We start from the raw sequence: 21,461 nt of genomic DNA on the forward strand, positions 1-21,461 counted from the left end.
CTGTTTCTGTGCTTTCGTAAGCCTCAGCAGAATGTATTTTATAAGATTTAAAAATATGGTAGCTATGTATGCTATTGGTTTTAATTTGCATATTATAGAAATTTAAAATAGGCATTTCATGCTTCAACAAAACTGATTTGAAATGCACAGGTCTACTTAAGAACAATTTTTTTGTTTGTTTGTTTTTGTTTTTTGAGATGGAGTTTCAGGCTGCAGTGCAGTGGTGCAATCTCGGCTCACTGCAACCTCTGCCTCCCGGGTTCAAGCGATTCTTCTGCCTCAGCCTCCCAAGTAGCTGGGATTACAGGCATGCGCCACCATGCCTGGCTAATTTTTTGTATTTTTAGTAGAGACGGGGTTTCTCCATGTTGGTCAGACTGGTCTCAAACTCCAGACCTCAAGTGATCTGCCCGCCTTGGCCTCCCAAAATGCTGGAATTACAGGAGTGAGCCACCACGCCCGTGCCACAATTTTTTAAAAAAAATATATAGTCAGCCCTTTCTATCTGTAGATTTCACATCAGCAGGCAAAGGTGGATAGAAAATACAGTTTTATTCACTGTAATCCCAGGTACTTAGGAAGCTGAGAAAGGAGGATTGCTTGAGCCCTGGAGTTTGAGGCTTTAGTGAGGTATGATCAAGCCACTGCACTCCAGCCCGATGAAAGAGTGAGACTCCATTTCTTCAGAAAATGAAATAAAATACAGTACTGAAGGAAAGAAACCCACATATATGGGGGCCAACTTTTTATTTTTAAAGATGGTAAACTTCATTTTGCCAAATATTTTTTTGTTTTCAAACTTATATTTTCAAATATTAGTATTGCATACAGTAAATGATTTTGTTAAAAATATCACAAAGTAGAAAGGACATAAATCCAGAAAAAAGGCTTTTAAGCGAATAAATTTATTTCTATGGAATAAATCTCAACAATTATTTTTCCTTTAGCTTTGATATATTAGAACTTTTATCAAAGAATGACACTCATTACATGAGCTTGAATCTGAGAACCTCAGATGTGGCTAATAAAGAACTAATGAATAATGTAAAGTAAGAGAATTATGAATGCTTTTCTAAAAAACAAAAGTAAATAAAACAAAACTGTTACATTCCATTTGGACTCTTAACCATGTATTTCAGAAATATTTTCTGTTTTATATTATTGCCTACTTCACTGTCTTAACAATATGAAGACCAGGATGTCAAAGGGCATTAAACATGTGGTGAGAGTTACATTATGGCCAGTTAATGCAAGGGAGGTCAGATGTGACTTCAGATCCCACATACACAGCTACCTTTCCTCACTGAGGCAGAGCAAGGTAATCCAGAAAGTCTTATCAGACTCTGAGAATGCTGTACTTACATTATTCTGAAAATCACTTGAAAAGATGAAATAGTAAATAATTTATACTAAAATCTGGATTATTATTCTGATAGATCAATTTGATTTGTTTAGTTGTTTGTACACATTCAGCTTGTTAATTCCACAGAAGAGAAGGGTTAACTTTTCATATATACGTGTCTTTACTGCAGGACTTAAGTATGCACAAATTTTGATATCTATCAGGGTCTTGGAACCAATTCCCAGAGATGACTGATTAAATTCAGTTTTATTCTGAAATTTTTATTTTGTGTGTAGAGATACATTTCCATGAAGTTATAACTATGTTCATTTCTCATTCCAATATTATTAAGAATTATGAATGATCAACCGATATTTCTGTAACGAGCATTTATTGATCCTTAGGGTTACCAGATAGGGATTTTTATAGGTAGGAAAATAAAAAATGACTCCCTCTTATAAGATCACTTTTTCTTTTTCTTTGGACTGTGGATAAATATCATAGTTGATTTCTTACAATCCAATAGAAAATTTCAAAATATATGTAGTAAATGATAAATATCATATTTTCTCAAACAATGTAATATAATTTTGCATAGCTTTATTTTCAGTATCTTTTTGTTTCTTCTTTTAAAAGAATATATGTTTATTTTAGAAAATGTAAAGATCAAGAAAGCAACAACAGAAAAGAAATATCTCCCTAATTCCATCAGAAAAATATAAAGTCATGGTTATATTCTTGTGTGTATAATTCTAGTCCCTTTACTATTTTAAATATATTTTTGTTTATGTATACAGAAAACTGAGTAAATCTCTCCACATATAATTTATATAAGAAATATATATTTATTTATTCTTTTTCCCATTTTTTATATTTAGAGGTTTTTATCCCCCCTAAATGTTGACTATTGCAATTTTTTTCTGCCAAACATTGACTATCCCCAGGTTGATCTTATATATATTGTCGAAGGTGTTAGGTCATTGGACAGCCAGAAAAGGCTCCATCTTTCTGTCCAGGGATTATCAAAGGGTCAGGATCGGGAGTAAGAGCATGTTTGAAACAGTTTGATTGGTTGTCCAATGGCAACATATTTTTTAACTTACCCATCGCCCCCACTTATGTTGTTGTTGTTCTTAAGAAACAGGGTCTCACACTGTCTCCCAAACTGGAGTTCAGTGGTGCAATCTCAGCTCACTGCAGCCTCAAACTCCTGAGCTTGATCAATCTTTCCACCTCAACCTCCAAAATCACTAGGACTACAGTCACGTGCCACAATGCCCAACTAATATTTGTTCTGAGATTTGTCGAGACAGAGTATCCCTATGTTGCCCAGGATGGTCTACAATTCCAGGCCTCAAGCAATCCTCCCAGCCCAGCCTCCCAAATTTATGAGATTACAGGCATGAGCCACAGCTCCTGGCCTTATCTCTTTACTTTCATTTGTCCTTCCTTTCTAGGTCTGTTGTGTGAACCGTCTTAGCCCATTCTGTAAACATTCTTCTGCCGTGGTCATGTGAAACAATACAAAATTGCTTTTGATGATTCTTCATGTTTTATGTTAAATATTCTAACATAGTACTGTGATGTTTTTAAAAAGGACAAAAAACACAATAGAAGTTTGGCTAATCACAAGACTTTGATGATCACAGTTGTGCTATAATTTATTGTAATATAATAAAAATTCAGCACTTACTTGTAATGTGCCTTGGGACAAATCATTTAGTCACTTGATTTCTCAGACCTCAGTTTCCTCCTCTGTGAAATACTAATATCAACTGTATGTAGCTTATTTTAAAGAATTAGAAAAATCGTCAGTAATCACTTTAATACCGAGCGTGATTGCTGTGGTTACTATATCGTTGCTACTATTGTAGCATAGAACCACTTACCACTTTACATTTTTGTTTGTTTTGTTCGTTGTTTTTGTTTGTTTTGTTTTGTTTTGTTTTTGAGACAGAGTCTCGCTCTGGAGCCCAGGCTCGAGTGCAATGGCACCATCTCGGCTCACTGCAACCTTCGCCTGCCAGGTTCAAGCAATTCTCCTGCCTCAGCCTCCTGAGTAGCTGAGATTACAGGCACGTGCCACTGTGCCTGGCTAATTATTTTGTATTTTTAGTAGAGACGCGGTTTCACCATGCTGTCCAGGCTAGTCCTGAACTCTTGACCTCACGATCCACCCACCTCGGCCTCCCAAATTGCTGGGCATGCAGGCTTGAGCCACTGCACTCGGCCACAGGAGTCTTTAGAGATGATTGAATGTGGAAGTTCTGTTGACAAGTGGCTGATTCAAATTGTTAAATTAGAAATATTCAATGTTAGAATTGTAGAGTGCTCTTGCGTTTCTCCTCTATATAATTTGGGAAAATAGTAAACAGCATGTTGTTTTATCAACAGGCATGTCACCTATGCTCCAAGCAGCCACAGCAAGTATTCAGGGGAGTCATTTCCAGGAATTTCTAATGCTCTGTTTGAAATGAAAAGCAAAGTGGACCCTTGCAAGGCTAGGGGAGAAGTGAAGAGAAAAATTTCTGTTGCAGCCTTCACAGTGCAGGCAGTTTCAGAGTCTTTGAAACAAGTAGCCTATGGGGATTCTTTAGAGAACCTATATAGAATTTGTGTGGTATATCACTCAGAAAGAACCATGATAGGTTCTACTGATGAATTTTTAAATTAGCATATTAGACATAAAGCTGGATATTATATACAGTTATGTGAGTGTCCATATATATGTTTGCATATGTGTTTTCTTTTATTGTCTTGTAATGGATTAAAAAATTAAAAAATTAAAATGTATAATCATACAAGGTTATTCTGAAGTGGAAGAATCAAACTCAGTATTAAATCCAAGGGGAATAGACAAATATCATAAAACTCTCATCTGGCATTATCGGGGAATCAAGTCTAACGTGTTCATGTCTCTTCATACATGGGAAAACATCAGTTTGTCATACAGCACAGTGCAGAATATGCACAACTACTCCAAGCCAGAGTTCTCACGCCCTGCCTGGGGACCCCAAGGCTGAGAGGATCACGATCTCAGCACACTAGTTGGGACACTGGTTAAATTACACTTTTAGTAAACGTAATCTTTCTATAGCATAGGATATCATTATTTTTTAATTGAAAATATTTTATTTATATAAAAGACTATCATGGAACATAGAAGTATAGAGAAAAATAATAATGAAATGAATATCTGTGAACTTACTAACCATATTAAGAAAATAACATTTCCAATATCTTTGGGTTCCCCATGCACTATGACAGTTGTGTTTTTTCACTTTCTTGAATTTTCTGTTTACCTTTATTTCCTGTGGTATTCTTTATAATTTTATCACACAAGGCTATATCATTTACATGTTTCATGGTTTGACTTTAGGTAGTTTTGAAATTTTTAAAATAAAATCATACCATGTATAGTTTTATGGTACTTGATTTTTTTTCACTGGTCTTTAAGTGTTCAGATAGACAGATAGGTAAGTAGATAGATAGATGGATAGCATTTATTCAAATGAAAGTAAGATTCATGGTCCGTCACGAAAGAGAAAACATATAATAATGTGAATAGGGAAAGTTAATGAATAGAATGATTAATTATAACAGCAGCTGAGCAAGGAAATATTGTCTAGTAGAATGTAAGGAGAAGTCTAAATAATACGTGATGACACATATAAGGAATTGCCGTTGTTTCCAGGGTGAAGCTGGAGTAGTCAATGGAGAGTCCTCTCACCCCTTGGCCTCACTGAATGTTTAGAAGTTGCTGTATTGTTGTTCTTGAAAAACTTGCTTTAAATCCACACTTCAGAGCTCCCCAGAGACTTGCCTTCTGGGCCACTGGTGAAGCTGTTTATGAAGAAATGTCATGCCAGACGGGCTCCACTGCAAATATGGAAAAGGGTAGTATCAGGAGAAGCTCGTGGCTGCTGAGTTCTCATGGGCCCCAGTGAACTTCAGGAAGTGGGTGCTATAGCAGCAGCCTGAACTACACAATCTGGGCATTGGTGTATCCCTGTATGTCCTCCAGGCCAGACACTGGAGGTGTCATTTCCAAAGCAGATTGGAAGCACTTTTTTGTTATTTCTCTCCAAAGCTTTCTACTCACAAAGACTGACATCATAACACATGGCAAAGGAAAAGTATTTGAAGGATCCAGATCTATTTATGTAAACATACTAATTTGCAATGCCATGGACTGATGAAAAAGACAGCCACTTCATCTTTTCCTAGGATATGTTGGTTTTTATAAATTTTATAATTTTGTAAATGTCCATTAATAGATAAATGGTGATTTTCATATAGATTTTTACTTTTTCAACTTCTAGCAAGGTTTGTAATTTTCAGTTTATAGAAATGACCTAAATCCCCAAACATTAGATAATTTGTGAATTTATTAAATCATGGTAAACGACAACAAAATCTATTAGCATGGCAACTGTGTTAAAAATAACTTTCATGCACTGTTAAAGATAATTATGCACATCATTATTGTGTAAATAGCAGCCAGGTGCCAAGGCGCATGCCTGTAATATCAGCACTTTGGGAGGCTGAGATGGGCGGATCACCTGATGTCAGGAGTTTGAGGCCAGCCTGGCCAACTTGGTGAAACCTTATCTTGACTAAAAATACCCAAATTAGCCAGTCATGGTGGCAGACACCTGTCATCCCGGCTACTCGGGAGTCTGAGGCAGGAGAATCATTTGAACCTGGGAGACAGAGGTTGCAGTGAGCCAAGATCATGCCATTGCACTCCAGCCTAGGTGACAGAGGGAGACAACATCTCAAAAAAAAGTAATAATAATTATTATTATTGTGTAAATAATTACTACATAATTTTAAAAATATGAATACATAACATCGATATAGATAGTTATGTACATATATGTGTAAATTATCAGTTTTAAAATTATTGAAAAAGGTGAATTAATAAAAAACAGATTTTATTTTCATATAACACAGAAATAGTCATAAAATAGTAAAAATAAGAAAAACAGGCTGCTACAACTAATTCCATCAACCATTATATATACAATTATGTGAAACACAATTGAGTTCCTTGCTGTACTTTTTTAAACAAGGGAGTTACACAGTACAGATGTGCTGGTAATCCCAGTTAATGTTTTATCTTTGAACATATTCAGATAAATAACGGCTAGGCACTTAAGGAATTATAATTTTAAAACAGTGAGAAACAAAATTTTAAAGTTAGCATGTGGCCCGGTGCAGTGGCTCACGCTTGTCATCCCAGCACTTTGGGAGGCAGAGGTGGGCAGATCACCTGAGGTCAGGAGTTCAAGATCAGCCTGAGCAACATGGTGAAACCCCGTCTCTACTAAAAGTACAAAAATTAGCTGGGTTTAGTGGTGGGTGCCTGTAATCCCAGCTACTTGGGAGGCTGAGGCAGGAGAATCACTTGAACTCAAGAGGCAGAGGTTGCAGTGAGCTGAGACCGAGCCATTCCACTCCAGCCTGGGCTACAGAGTGAGATACCATCTCAAAAGAAAACAAAAAACAAAAAAAAGCAATTAGCATGTGACAATATTTAATGAAATAATTGTTACAGTTAAAATATTTCTTTGAATAACCTGTGTTAAGTCAACTTTCTTGCCTCTCATTCCAAACTTGTCTGTTGAGCTTTGGGCCCCCAAGTGTGGTTTTTAATACTTAATAAACCTAATCAGTCAATTTACCCCTTTCTGTGCAATCTAATCAATCTCAGGAAGTGGGTGTGGTCTTTCCTGGGCCCATACCCTTTAAAAAGATGCTTGTCCAGAGACTTCTCTCTCCTTCAGTGAGGACCCACTGCATTTGTGACTGCTGGGCTTTGGAGCACCAGGAGTTACTTCTAATCTCGATATCTACAGAGCTTCTAGACTGAGACCATTCATAATAGCCTTGTGAGTATAAAATCTGCAGTAAACTCATCATGCTCACTTTTTCTCTTAAAAATACTTTAAATTTACCCAGCAGCATGCTTGGGTCTTTTCTAAGCAAACAAGTAACTGTCTTCATGATTTTACAGAAAATCAATGTAAAGTATCTTCAATTTGTAACATCTGGTTTGTGTGCCTTGCTATTTGATTCTTCTTATGTGACTATTTTCTGTATTGTTAGATTTTTTTTTAAGTGTGAAAAGGTATATTTCGATAGTTTCATGCAATGATAGAACCCATAAAATACCTAAAATGTTCCCTAGAATGTTGGCATGTAGTAATGGTTATAATGTACACCAAAGTCAATGTTAAAAATGTTGAATTACTTTGAAACTTCTTATTGCAAAGGTCTTATTTGCTGTGTCTTCAAAATTTGCAGTTTGTAGACTAGATGTGAAAGCTGTTGAAAATAGTTTTAATTGGCCAGGCACGATGGCTCATGTTTGCAGCCTAGCACTTTGAGAGGCCAAGGCAGGCAGATCGCTTGAGGTCTAGAGTTAGAAACCAGCCTGACAAACATGGCGAAACCACGTTTTTACTTAAAATACAAAAAAATTATCATAGCATGGTGGCGGGTGCCTGTAGTATCAGCTACTCGGGAGGCTGTGGCAGGAGAATTGCTTGAACCTGGGAGGCGGATGTTGCAGTAAGCTGAGATCACGCCACTGCATTCCAGCCCGGGTGACAGAGTGAGACTGCATCTCAACAACAACAATAAATAAATAAATAAATAAATAAATAAATAAATAAATAAATAAAAGGGAAAGAAAGAAAGAAGTAAAAAAAATAGATGTAACCCTCTGACAAGGGCTCCCAAGAGGCTGCAACTCCCAAGTCACTAAAAGGAATGGTGAATTGGTGGCCATGCTTCCATTAACTGCATTTCTGGATTTTCTAGTGTAGAGTGGAAAACCTAATACATATCTTCACTTTTATTGTTATTTTAGAAGATAATTAATTGTTGATTAATTCTTGTAAATTATTATAGTTTAAATATTCACTATTTCAGAATGTGAAAGTGTTCTCTCTAATCATCTGAATTGAATATGGGAAAAAATTTTCTAAATTAAAAATAATAGATATGATTTATGATTAATGTAGTGAAAGGAAAAGTTTTGATATTAAAGTTAAAAGGACAAATTTAATGATTGATAATTTTAGGAGTTGATAGTCCACTCTGATTAATCAATCTTAGATAAAACCTACTTCATTTATAATTGTGTGAGCAAACTTCATAGGTGAGTTTGGAGGCAGGGAGTACAGAATAATAGCATAGATACTAAGTGTCTTTCATATATTATCATCATGGAATCGTTGAGAGAGAATGACAGACATAGAACGAGATTAAGAATGTGGTTAAGAATGAGACTAAGAATTAAGAATCAGCTTATATAAGTGACTTATATAAGTGACTGAGAAATCGCCTCAGCTTTTACCGTCTACCCAGGCTTTAAGCTTGCTAAGTAACTGGGATTGATTGAGAATATGGCTTGTTTAACAAAAATACTATGAGGGCTCTCATCTCATTTTCTCATTTGAATCACAGGTGCTTGTTCATATTCATAAGTTTCAGAACTGTGGATTCAACTAATCTCAGAAAAAAATATGTACAGGAAGAAGGAAAAAGCAACTGTACTGAACTTGTCCTTTTTTTTTTTTTTTTTTTGAGACAGAGTCTCACTCTATTACCCATGCTGGAGTGCAGTGGCATCATCTCAGCTCACTACAATCTCTACCTCCTGGGTTCAGGCAATTCTCCTGCCTCAGCCTCCTGAATAGCTGGGATTACAGGCACATGCCACCACCCCCGGCTAATTTTTTCTATTTTTAATAGAAACGGGGTTTCACCATGTTAGCCAGGATGGTCTGGGTCTCCTGACCTCGTGATCTTCCCATCTCGGCCTTCTGAAGTGCTGGGATTACAGGTGTGGGCAACTGCGTCCTGCCAAACATATACATATTTTTAACAATCTTCTTGCTGTTCCTAAACAGTATGGCATTACAAGTATTTATACAGCATTTACATTGTATTAGACATTCAAAGTAATCTAGACATAAAGTATTCAGGAGGATAGGTTTAGGTTACATGCAAATCCCACACCATTTACTAATAAGAGCCTGGAACATCTAAGGATCTTGGTATCTCAGGGATTCCTGGACCCCAATTTTCAATGGCTATTGAGGGAAAACTTTATAAATCCAGCATGTTTGCATTTACTATGTCTCAGTTTATACTGGAGCTAACTTATTAGACATATTGGACAGACTCAAGTAGACAAGGAAAATTGTCCACTGGCTTTTTTTTTTCCTTTTCATCGGGGCAAATAAAAATAAGAGAAAGAAATTCTCACTTTTTTTTTTAATTTTCAGAGATATGGATTCAGACACCCTGCAAGCCTTCCAGAATCAGCTCATTTGCTCCATTTGCATGAACTACTTCATAGACCCGGTCACCATTGACTGTGGGCACAGCTTTTGCAGGCCCTGCCTCTACTTCTGCTGGGAAGAAGGCAGAGCACCAATGCGCTGCCCTGAGTGCAGAGAAATCTCGGTGAAGCCCGACTTCAACACCAATGTTGTACTCAAAAAGCTGGCTTCCCTAGCCAGACAGACCAGACCTCAGAACATCAACAACTCACACAGTATCTGTGTGCTCCATGAAGAGACTAAGGAGCTCTTCTGTGAGGTTGACAAGAGATTGCTCTGTGGGCCCTGCTCTGAGTCACCAGAGCACATGGCTCACAGCCACAGTCCAATAGGATGGGCTGCTGAGGAATGCAGGGTATGTGATGCCTCTAAGGCAGTTTGATATGTATAGAGTCCCAAATAAGAATGGTGAGGGCCAATGCAACGATGGTGATGAGAATGCAGATGGTGGAGGTGGTGATTATTCCATGTCAATCATAACACATAAACGTGTCCTTTCAATGTTGCTGACTAATTTAGCACTCTAATCATAGCTGTGTTGAGACTTCACTAAAGGAGGTTTCCTTAGAAACATTGTTCAAACGTGTAGAATGGAGCTGTGGAACAGGTGACCAGCACCAAGAACTCTTTTCAAAGTCATGTTATATAAAAGCCAGTTTCTCAGAAAATTGATGATATTATCTGAAGGGTCCCTTCAAACTCTCTATTATATTTCTATGACTTTTCATATCCAAATTAATAGAACCAAATTTGTTTAACTTGGAAAAATCTGACCACTCCACTCTAACTTGAATTTGTGTTTCTTTCAATTACAGCCTTTTTATTTGATTGATAAGGGGATGAAATCTAGTATACTGTCTCCATTTTTGCTAAGCTTCTTGCTTCTTTTACAGGAGAAACTTATAAAAGAAATGGACTATTTGTGGAGAATCAATCAAGAGACACAAAACCATCTAAATCAGGAAACTAGAAAATTTCGTTCGTTAGTGGTAAGAATGAAAATATTTCCTTTATTTTTACGCAAATAAAGACAATGTTGGCTTATACTTTTTAGCTAAATTCAAATTACCAGTTAAAAGATAGTGATTTCATCCCAAGAAAATGTAGTGATTTCAACTGGTATAATAGGAATCGCAAATACAGAAGCCCACACAAGCTAGCCAAATTAATTCTAGTATATTGGATAAATGGCATGATATGTATTCTAGTTCAAATTTGAAGGTTAATATAAACTTTTTCAGACACTGGAGATGAGGCAACATTTCACTAAGATTGGGTGTGAGGAAGAGGAAAGAAATAGAATAGTATATAGAGTAAAAATATAGTAAAAGTAAAAAAAAAAACCGTATAATATGATGTATGGCTAATTGTTCTTTAACATTTAGCGAATCAGACATGGAAAAATCCTAAAAGAGAGATTAATAGAGGAAATAATTGACTCAGTAAGAACTGTAAAAAAGGATCACAGTGACAGAAACCAGGAGTCTTTATATAGGTTTTAATTTAAAAAGGGAGAGAGAATAGGAATATTGAAAAAGATGGACAGAAAAAAACACCAAATAGTCAAGACTCTTTGCAAGAGTGAGGCAGAAAGTTTACAAATTGCTTGATTACACCCAGCATATAATTATTTGAACTTTTCTATTGAGAGTGAGAACATGTAATTCTTTTAACCAAACATCTCTGCAGGACTATGTGTCAATAAGGAAGGTGATAACCACTATTCAATATCAAAAGATGCATCTACTTCTCGATGAGGAGGAGCAACTGCATCTGCAGGCACTGGAAAGAGAAGCAAAAGAGCTTTTCCAACAACTACAAGACAGTCAAGTGAGAATGACCCAACATTTAGAAAGGATGAAAGACATGTACAGAGAGCTGTGGGAGACGTGCCACATGCCTGTCGTGGAGCTGCTCCAGGTGAGGAGGGAGGGTCCATCCTCAGAGACAGGAAGTCCTTGCTGGACATTGCTGCCAGGACATGCAAATGTCACCTGCATATGTCACTGCTCTAAGCTAAGTGACACATGCTGTCTGACTCCCACCATTATAGTACATCTGTCCAGTCACTTATTACTGGATACTTTGGTAATCTTTGGGAAATTTTTGCCATTTTAGGAGATCACATATAACAAAATTCTCTTCAACATAATTTAGAGTACTATCCACACAGAGAGATCATCTAAAATCATTAGAACTTGAGGCTAGGGGAAGGTTAGTAATACTCCATTTATATGCCCTAGTTCCTCCTCACTCTCTGATGTCCCATACAACAGTGATTTGCTAAAGCCATTGAGGGGTTTCCCCTTGCCTGGGCGGGGTTTGTGAAAGTTGCTCATCAATGTCCGTGTACTCTGTTTCTCATATGGTTCTGCTCTGTTTTTTACCAGTTGTCATGAGTGGTCAGACCTTTCCTTGGAAATAAGATTAGGAAATTAATGACACTGGAAACCTAGATATCTTTGCTTTACTCTACCATCTCTTGCTCAGCTCCTTTCTTCTTCATGCCCACTGATGATGCTTTCCATTATTTAGTTGAGGTTCTGTTATTAACGTAGCCTTGAATGATTACTTAGAGGGGAATGAAGAGAGATACACATTTTTAAAACACTAAAACAGAAAGAAAAAAGAGTATGAGAAAAGATGCAGAAGGAAAAATCTCTCATAATTAACATTGTCTTTTATTTTTTGCAGGATGTGGGAAATGTATCAGCAAGGTGAGTTTACACTAAAAAAATGCTTTTTCTGAGAAGTTCATTCTCTTGTGAATGAACGGGGTGTATACATTTTGAGGTACTAATATCATTCTCAGTGGCTATTTCCATTTTTGTTTGAAAAGAGAGCCTGAGGTCTTCTCTTTGGTCTGGAAAGTTTTCATCTTAAAATTTGTATGAATTCAAATATATGTAAAAACAGTTTGCCATTCTGAAGTTTGTTCTTCCCAGTCCATCCATCCTGTCCAGCCCTACCCCACAGATCTTAATACAAAATTACTTTGAGGAATCATAGAGGTGTCTTCTACTCTGGAGGGGTAGGAGATTAAAAAAAAAAAAAAAAAAGACTGAGGGAGGAGAGAGATTCCCTCTGGGTGTCCTGAGGAGGAAGGTTTTGTTCCTAAAAGTGTCAATGACCTGGACCTACTCCATCACAATACACCCAGTTCTAGGAAAGACCTCAGGAAAATGGTTGCCTCGGGACCCTCAGCAGCAGGGTGTTCAGGCTGGAATTATTCTCTTTTGTTTTGCACAAAAGATGAAAGCTTTTTGTCTCAGTGAATATTCTATGTTAGACAGTGACTAGCATTAGTGACAGCTACAGGCTCAGATCCCAAAGATTTTTGTTTGAGTTTTTTGCTCTCTGAAATGTTTCCAAGATTTTTGCATACCCTCAGGGGGTATGATGAGGAGAGGGACGCAATGTCTTTTAATGACTTTAGAAGTTGTGTAATGTCTGAAAACAACATATGTGGGGAAATTGGGTTTTTATGCAAAAAAAAAAAAAAAATCAGAAAAAGCAACCTCTTCTGGCCCTTGGAGTGTGGAATAAAATGTGCATGCAGTTAACCAAAACATGAATTCCTCAGAATTCATGTTTCCAGAATTCTGAGGAAACATGTTATATGAAAATATGATATCTTTGTATGATGGTATGATTAGCTCTGGGCCTGGACATATAGCTGAGGCCATTTTTTTGCAGGGCTGATTTGGCACAGATGCAAAAGCCCCAGCCAGTGTACCCAGAGCTTACTTCATGGCGCATAACTGGAGTCCTAGACATGCTCAACAACTTCAGAGGTAAGATCCAGCTGCTTAGCAGTCCAGCCTCAAATCATTTGCTTATTGCGTCCCTTGGTCGAGGCTTTTCCCATTTAAGTTGTATTATTTTTGACATGTAGGTAATACATAGTTTTCCAAAGCATGTGCATCTTCTCTACCTGCATAGTAATACTACAAAGATCAAAACTCAATTTCCTGAGTTAGAGTTTGATGAAAATGTAAAGCAAGGTACATACTTTGTCTGCAGAATAAGAGGACAAAGAGTATTCAGGTCATGTAGTTATGAAGACACTAGTTGTCACGGTGGCATCAGTATTTCGTGTTAGTTCAATTTAATTCAATTTTGAGGGTTAGATTTGGCATAATGGTTTTTAATTGGCTCTATTCCATGTGCATTTACATGCATTCTTCAAGTAACCTTTATTATTTACAAAATCAGAGCATTTTGATAAAAAAATGACTAAAATATCCATAATCAGGACAATTTTAATGCCATCATATACGTAACAACTGAAAGGTGAGGGATCTGTGAACATGGCCTAAGCATGTTACCTCCATTCAAGAGGGCAGGTCTAGGTAGCAGAGGGCAGGAATGCAGAGTAGATTGAATCAGGAGCTAAAGAGATATTGTAAAGCCAGAGTATCCCTTTCAGAAACTTATAAACTTTACATGTGTCAATTTCTACCAAAGTTTTGAGGTTTGAGACTATAACAGGCATAACTTACATTCCAATAAATACTCACATCATGGCAAAGTGATGTCTACCTGTTGATGATCTTAAAGACAAATAATACAAGAAGATTTTCTATTAAAGAAAAAAAAAACATTTTATATATGTCCTGAAAAAAACTATGCAGAGGTAGACATTAAATCATTACTTCGCCCAGTGATATGGTCACATTTTTTCTCTATTATTTAAGGAATAGTATATAATTGTATGTGCTGTAGAGTTTTAATGACATTTCATCTTCATGCATGCATGGCGCTGAACTCTCTTGGCTTCCTCTTTTCTGTATTTTCTTGGAAGAAAAGCAACTGAAGTGAATAATTGGGCCACAGAGCCTCTGTCCCTCATAGCACTCACTAATATAGTACTTTTTCCTTGTCAGTGGATAATGCTCTGAGCACGGAAATGACTCCTTGCTATATAAGCCTTTCTGAGGATGTGAGACTTGTGATATTTGGAGACGACCATCGCAGTGCACCCATGGATCCCCAGGGAGTGGAGAGCTTTGCTGTGTGGGGAGCGCAAGCGTTCAACTCTGGCAGGCATTACTGGGAAGTGGATGTGACCCACTCCTCCACCTGGATTCTGGGAGTCTGTAGAGATTCCACGACAGCAGATAGCAGTATCCTTATTGATTCTGATGAAACATTTTTGTTAATTTCCTCAAAGAGGAGCAATCGTTATAGTCTCTCCACCAACTCTCCACCTTTAATTCAGCATGTGCAAAGGCCTCTGGGTTGGGTTGGGGTGTTTCTGGATTATGATAATGGATCTGTGAGTTTTTTTGATGTTTCTAAAGGTTCTATTATCTATGGTTTTCCTCTTGCCTCCTTCTCTTCCCCTCTGAGACCTTTCTTTTGCTTTGGTTGTACATGAAAAGTTGGTTTCATGATGATTTATTGTGACCTCCCATATATGATGTAAATAGTGTCCTGAGACCTTATGTGTGAGAGCCTGTGAGCTCCTTGTAACTTCATGGAATGTAATTACTTTGTGGTTATACATGGTATAACCACCTTGAATGTGTACATTTGTTAATTAAGTTATTTTAAATAATAAATTATTGTGGAATCTTTACTAGAACATCAATAATGGCTTTTCTTGTGCAAGTTTTGTTGAGATTCATTCACTTACCGTGAAAGTCATGTTCTAATGTATTTAATTCAGAGAATGTTAGTATATCACACGTGTGCAGCCATCAGAACTCTCTACTGCCTGGGCACTTTTATCATTTCCAGAAGAATCCCAATACCCATTAACATTTATTCTCCATTCACCCTCCCCCATTCCTTCACAACACTTAATCTACTATTTATGTTTTTGTATTCAGGTAAATAAAATCATACAATATAGGTTTTTTTAAATCTGATTTTTTTTTTTTTTTTTTTTTTGAGACGGAGTCTTGCTCTGTCACCCAGGCTGGAGTGCAGTGGCCGGATCTCAGCTCACTGCAAGCCCCGCCTCCCGGGTTTACGCCATTCTCCTGCCTCAGCCTCCCGAGTAGCTGGGACTACAGGCGCCCGCCACCTCGCCCGGCTAGTTTTTTTGTATTTTTTAGTAGAGATGGGGTTTCACCGTGTTAGCCGGGATCGTCTCTCGATCTCCTGGCCTCGTGATCCGCCCGTCTCGGCCTCCCAAAGTGCTGGGATTACAGGCTTGAGCCACCGCGCCCGGCCTTTAAATCTGATTTCTTTTTCAGAGATTATGTTTTCAGTTTTTACACACTGTAAACCATTTGTCTTACTTGTATATTTGAACAGGCTGGGGTAGAAAAATGAAGTGGTATATATCTTATCTTACAAAGAATAAAGAGTGCTTATTTTCTTTAAGTCTGACCAAGTTAAGTTGACCTCACAGACTTTATTATTTATCAGCTTCCTAGTTATTAATCACATTTCAGCTCATACAACAGTTTCTCAGTGCTGGGTTGCTCTGCTATTACAAATTCTCTGAGTATATTATATCAGATTATAATATTCTGAAAACTCTTATTACTACCAGATTGAAAATTCCAAGGGGGTAATGGCACTATTTGTCTTCTTTGCTAATGCAATTTTTAGAATAGATTACACAATAAATAAAATGAATAAATGGATAAGTAGAGGAGTTATGTAATACTATTCTAACATTAAGAAACTTTCCAAAATATAAGTAGCAAAATAAGATAGAACATACTAATGAATATCTAATCAAAAAGTAAGAAATACATTGATTTTCAGATTCATATCAAAGACAATACTGTTATGTTAGGGTTTAAGATAATTGTAGCATAATTTTTTATAGGGTTGATTTCAATTGTCTTTGGTTTTTTAATATAAACCATTGAAAGAGGAAGGTTCCTATATAAGATGATGGGGAACAGGAACAGGACTTAGAATAAAGGAGACTGTCCTGATTTTAACTGACATATACTTTTAATCACTTACTAAGCATAAAGTGGTATAAACATTCTTATGCAGTAGGAAGAACAACATTAGTTTAAATTTTAAATAAGAATCCAGATGATACAGAATGGAAAATTCTATAGTAGAATGTGATAGCTACGTCTCCTAAGGCACCAGCTTACCTGCTTTAACAAAGACCATAAATTTGACATGATTCAGAAGGTGCATTGCTCTCACATGTTTGTACCAATATAAGAGTTGGTCAAGAAGAAGACTAACATCTTCAACAAGTGAATTTTTTCTCTGTGTGCAGAAAACTCCCATTTATTGCCATGACCCATGCAGCAGGAAAGCCAAAAGAAAAGTAGGAGGGACACGAGTATTTGGCTATAAGGAAATCACCTGGTGTTCTTCACAATGCTTTGATTCCCATCCTATAGGTTCAAAATTAGGCAGATGGCACACCAAGACGTAAGATATATCTGGTAATGCTGTTAACATTCAAAACAATATTTATTCTTATCATTTGATTCAGAAAACAAATTAAATGACTGGCACAACAGAAAATAACCCAAGAGATTTGTTCAATGAAACAAAGCAGAACCTCAACCAAAGAGATAAGGTGCTGCCTAAGGTTATCACCAGTCCTTAGTATTCGAGAGTGAGTAAACCCTGCTTTTTACCACTGTCAAAGTGTCCAGTGTTGTCCTTTTTAGAGCCTGGCTAGCTGAGGGTTATGTGGCAAGAAACATCTTACTTGTATTTTAGTCCCTTAAATGAATGATTTAGATAGGAATGATTCTCCAAATTTTGAAAATACTTATCAGAAATGTTCTCTTATTTCTTCACTCTATACCACACAGACTCTGTAATAATCTCTCTCTCTTCTGCCTCCACATGTTTATTGCAGAACATTAGGGGTTAGCAGAGAGAAAGCTTCTCACCCGCATCTTTTGGACTCACTGCTTTTTTCCAAGTGATCTGAGAAGATAAAATTATTCACCTTAGGGCTCCAACCCAGCACTCCTTTTTGATTTTCACGTATGTTTGTGAGCTTTTCTGTTGATGCTAAAACTCTACGCTACAGTCAATGCCTCATAATTTAATTACATTAGTTGTTCCTAGCTTTCAAGGAAAAATTTATTCCCGACATTCTTCTAATTTAGCTAAGATTCACTTTTGCAAAAAGACAGAATTAGCTACTTTACGATCGTTTAGTATTTGACTCTGATTTTGGAAGACGAAAAAGTGTTTGTGTCTATTTAGCATATTTTCTTAGACATTTAACCAAGATAATCTTATTCTATTGATTCTCCCAGAGATACTTTATTTACTCTCTTCACCTGTCAGGATTTATGTTAGACTATTCACCTGTCAGAATTTATGTTAGACTATCACCAAGAATTACTTACAATTGAAATAAATCAAAGAGAGACCACTAAGATCATTGTCAATCATTAATCCAGAAATCTTGAACTTCCTGAGTTGTTTATCCCTAAAAGAAGTTATTTATCTGCCATGCGCGGTGCCTCACGCCTGTAATTCCATCACTTTGGGAAGCCGAGGTGGATGGATCATGAGGTCAGGAGATCGAGACCATCCTGGCCAACATGGTGAAACCCCATGTCTACTAAAAATACAAAAAAATTAGCCAGGCCTGGTGGCAGGTGCCTGTAGTCCCAGCTACTGGGTAGGCTGAGGCAGGAGAATGGCATGAACCTGGTAGGTGGAGCTTGCAGTGAGCAGAGATCATGCCACTGCACACCAGCCTGGGCCACAGAGAAAGACACTGTCTCAAAAAAAAAAAAAAAAAAAAGTTATTTATCAATAGCCTGGTTACAGATTTTTTTAATACAATCATTTTGACTCTTTTCTAGTGCAGAAAGTAAAAATTGATAAAGAGGATAACTTGGAAAAAATCTAACAAAACTGAGACACATTCTTGATTAGCACTCTATTTCTGTACTAAATTTAGTAGACATGTAAATGGCAGTTTTCTCCAGTGAAATAAGACAGACACACAGAGAAAAACACTTCATGGCCCCACTCATATTTGAAATCTATTTTTAATAGCTCAATACATTAAAAAAGGTGGTTACATTGATGGGAATAAAATAAGTAAACGAAGGGCAAAAGTTGTAAAGGCGCAGTAATGTAGAATAAATGAATCTGATGCACAACCTGTAGGTATATTCGATAATCTTGTATTGTTTTAGGGAAATAGTCTAAGGGACTAGATTTTTGATGTTCTTATCATAAAAAAGAAGCACAGCTAAGTGATATGATAGATTTGTTAATTTTCTTCATTATAGTAATCATTTCATTATGTATACGTATCTCAAAACAACATATTGTGCACCTTGAAAATATAAAATAAAACAAATTAAAAAATAAAGGTAATTTTGTTATTGTACGTAAGCTGAAAATAAGGGAAGACTGGGTCAGTAATAACACTGCTTTGCTAACTTAAGAGAAGTCTAATAAAATACTTTTCGTTTTGAAGTTATCTGTAATAAAAAAAATAAAAATTGATATAAGGCTTGTGACAGTGGCCATACTTATAATCCCAGGGCTTTGGAAGGCCAGGACAGAAAAATCACTTGAGGCCAGAAGTTTGAGATCAGTCTGGGCAACATAGTAAGACCTTATCTCTACCAAAAAGTAAAAAGAAAATTAGCCTTTCATGGTGGTGTGCACCTGTTGTCCCAGCTACTCAGGAGGCTGAGTTGGGACGATAGCTTGAGTCCAGGAGTATAAGACTGCAGTGAGTTCTGATTGTGCTGCCAGGCTGCCAGGCCCTGCCCCTGGAGTCTTTCTTTGAAAAGGCCTGGGGTGGGGCCCAAGATTGAGTAGAAGAACAGGTTTCCTGGTGAGGTTGATGCCGCTGGCCCAGGGATCCCACCTTGAGGGCAGAGGGCTTTGAGGTTTTCATGCCTGATGAGGGCCAGGAACCCTTCCTGGTAGGCACTGAAGACCCGCAGAGTCACAGATTCCAGGAGAGATATCGTCAGAGGGACACAGAGGCATCACGGAATTAAAATGAAAATGAAGAAAGGAGCTGAGCATCTGTTTCATCACTTTCCTGCGCTGTTTTACTAAAGGGGCTGTTCTGGCCCAGTCAGGGCACGCTATCATCAATCACCAACTACTTGTTGAACTATGTCCCGGGTCTTGACCTTGAAGGAGGGACGCGTTCGGGTTGAAAGCCGCCATGCCTGGTCGATCGCATCCCAGCCCTGAGCTGGCAGGGGCGAGTTTCCACCCGAGGGCCCCCGTCGTGGGATGTCGCCAGAGGAGTGGCCATTTACAAGTTGGCTTCATGCAGAGGCTCCAGGAGCGCCCCTGCGGGTAGCAGTTCAGGGAAAAGTAGCAGCTTCAGCTGTCTCCGCTCCTCTAGAGGGCGCGGAAGCCCGAGTTCTCCAAGAACCGCCCGCAGAAGCTCAAGGACTGCTAGCTGTCCGCGCTGACGCTGCGCTCCGTGCGCGGCCCGGAGGATCTGGGCGCCCTGGATCACATGGTCAGGATGACCACGAGCCTCTTAACAGCCCCGCCGTGGCCATCGCGTGCCAGACACTGTCCCCCGAGAGCACTCTGTGCGTGCGTAAGAGGCGGCTGGCGCTGCAGGAAATCCTGGCTCTGCAGGAAATTCTGGCGGCGCGGCGGGGGGTTGGGGGAGGGGGCGGGCGCAGGAGGCAGGTAAGCGGAGGGCGCAGAGCAGCCCAAGCGGCCCGGCCCAGCGGCCGCGGGCTCCCAGGAGGGCTCCGCAAGAGCCGGCCTCCCACCTGCCCCGCTACAGGGGTCCTGGGGCTCCGCTACCCCCGCCCCGCGGAAGGCCAGCCTCTGCCCCTGCAGGGCTTTCAGCGGAGCAGCTTGTGGCCGGCGTGGTGGTGCCCCAGGTCAGCCTCAGCATGGAGCCGGCGCCCACCTTCCAGCCCCGAGAGGTCGGCGCGGAAGGGCAGCACAAAGGACAGCAGCCACCTGCGGATACCAAAGTGGCCTTACAAGGTGACCAAGGAGGAGAAACGGGAGGCGGAGGAGGCCTAGAAGAAGTGCTAGGCCAAGGTGCAGGAAAAGCGCCCGCCGCCCTGTAAGAAGAGGACGTGAGAGTCCGCGGATGCTTGACGTGGGGTTCGAGGGCAGGAGGAGGCCGCGGGGCTGGGCACCATGGCTGCTCCCGGGACCACCGGGCCGCGTGCGTTTCCACGCTGTCTCTCTAGGATGCTCCCAGGAAGGGGCTGGGGGAGGAGCCACGTTGATTCGCCTGACACCAACCACCCTAGGAATCAGTACACCTAGCGGGCATGTGGCCTTAAAGACTCCCTTTAGAATACCTCAATGAAGATTTTTTTAAAGATCGATTTATTAGGCCAGGCGCGGTGGCTCACGCCTGTAATCCCAGCCCTCTGGGAGGCCGAGGCTGGCGGATGACCTCAGGTTGGGAGTTTGAGACTAGCCTGAACAAAATTGAGAAACCCTATCTCTACTAAAAATACAAAATTAGCAGAGAATGGTGGCACATGCCTGTAATCCCAGATACTGCGGAGGCTGAGTCAGGAGAGTCGCTTGAACCCGGAGGAAGAAGTGGCAGTGAGCCAAGATCACGCCATTACACTGCAGCCTGGGCAACAAGAGGCAAACTGCGTCTCAATTAAAAAAAAAAAAAAAAAAAAAAAAAATCAATTTATCGAAGGGTATTTTCTGTGTAATTTTGTATTTTTAATCGTCATCCGATTTGCTAAGTTTTACAAGTGATAGGGCCCTTGTATCCAAGGCAGTTTTAATACACTTGCCTGAAAACCTTTTATTTAAAATACTGTTTCTAGCAATAAATATTTATGTTACCTGTAGGAGTTTACACAGAAATCATGGGATTC

At 38.9% G+C, this 21,461-nt stretch overlaps 1 protein-coding gene across 2 annotated transcripts in view; it reads left to right on the forward strand.

Moving 5' to 3' along the window:
• The window catches only part of LOC105468955 (tripartite motif-containing protein 64C-like), a 28,507-nt gene extending 13,245 nt beyond the window's left edge, over nt 1-15,262 (forward strand). The window contains exons 2-7 of one of the 2 annotated variants that reach the window (XM_071075421.1): nt 9,643-10,054; nt 10,593-10,688; nt 11,389-11,619; nt 12,394-12,416; nt 13,396-13,493; nt 14,586-15,262. In XM_071075421.1, the coding sequence (XP_070931522.1) occupies nt 9,647-10,054; nt 10,593-10,688; nt 11,389-11,619; nt 12,394-12,416; nt 13,396-13,493; nt 14,586-15,079 (1,350 nt within the window). In that variant the 5' untranslated portion in view covers nt 9,643-9,646 and the 3' untranslated portion in view covers nt 15,080-15,262. Of the gene's footprint in view, nt 1-9,580; nt 10,055-10,592; nt 10,689-11,388; nt 11,620-12,393; nt 12,417-13,395; nt 13,494-14,585 lie in introns of those variants that run through there. The other variant, XM_071075423.1, reaches the window with a different exon arrangement.
• The last annotated feature ends 6,199 nt before the right edge of the window (nt 15,263-21,461 follow it).

Source organism: Macaca nemestrina, chromosome 12, assembly GCF_043159975.1.
Source record: "Macaca nemestrina isolate mMacNem1 chromosome 12, mMacNem.hap1, whole genome shotgun sequence".
Lineage (NCBI taxonomy): Eukaryota > Metazoa > Chordata > Mammalia > Primates > Cercopithecidae > Macaca > Macaca nemestrina.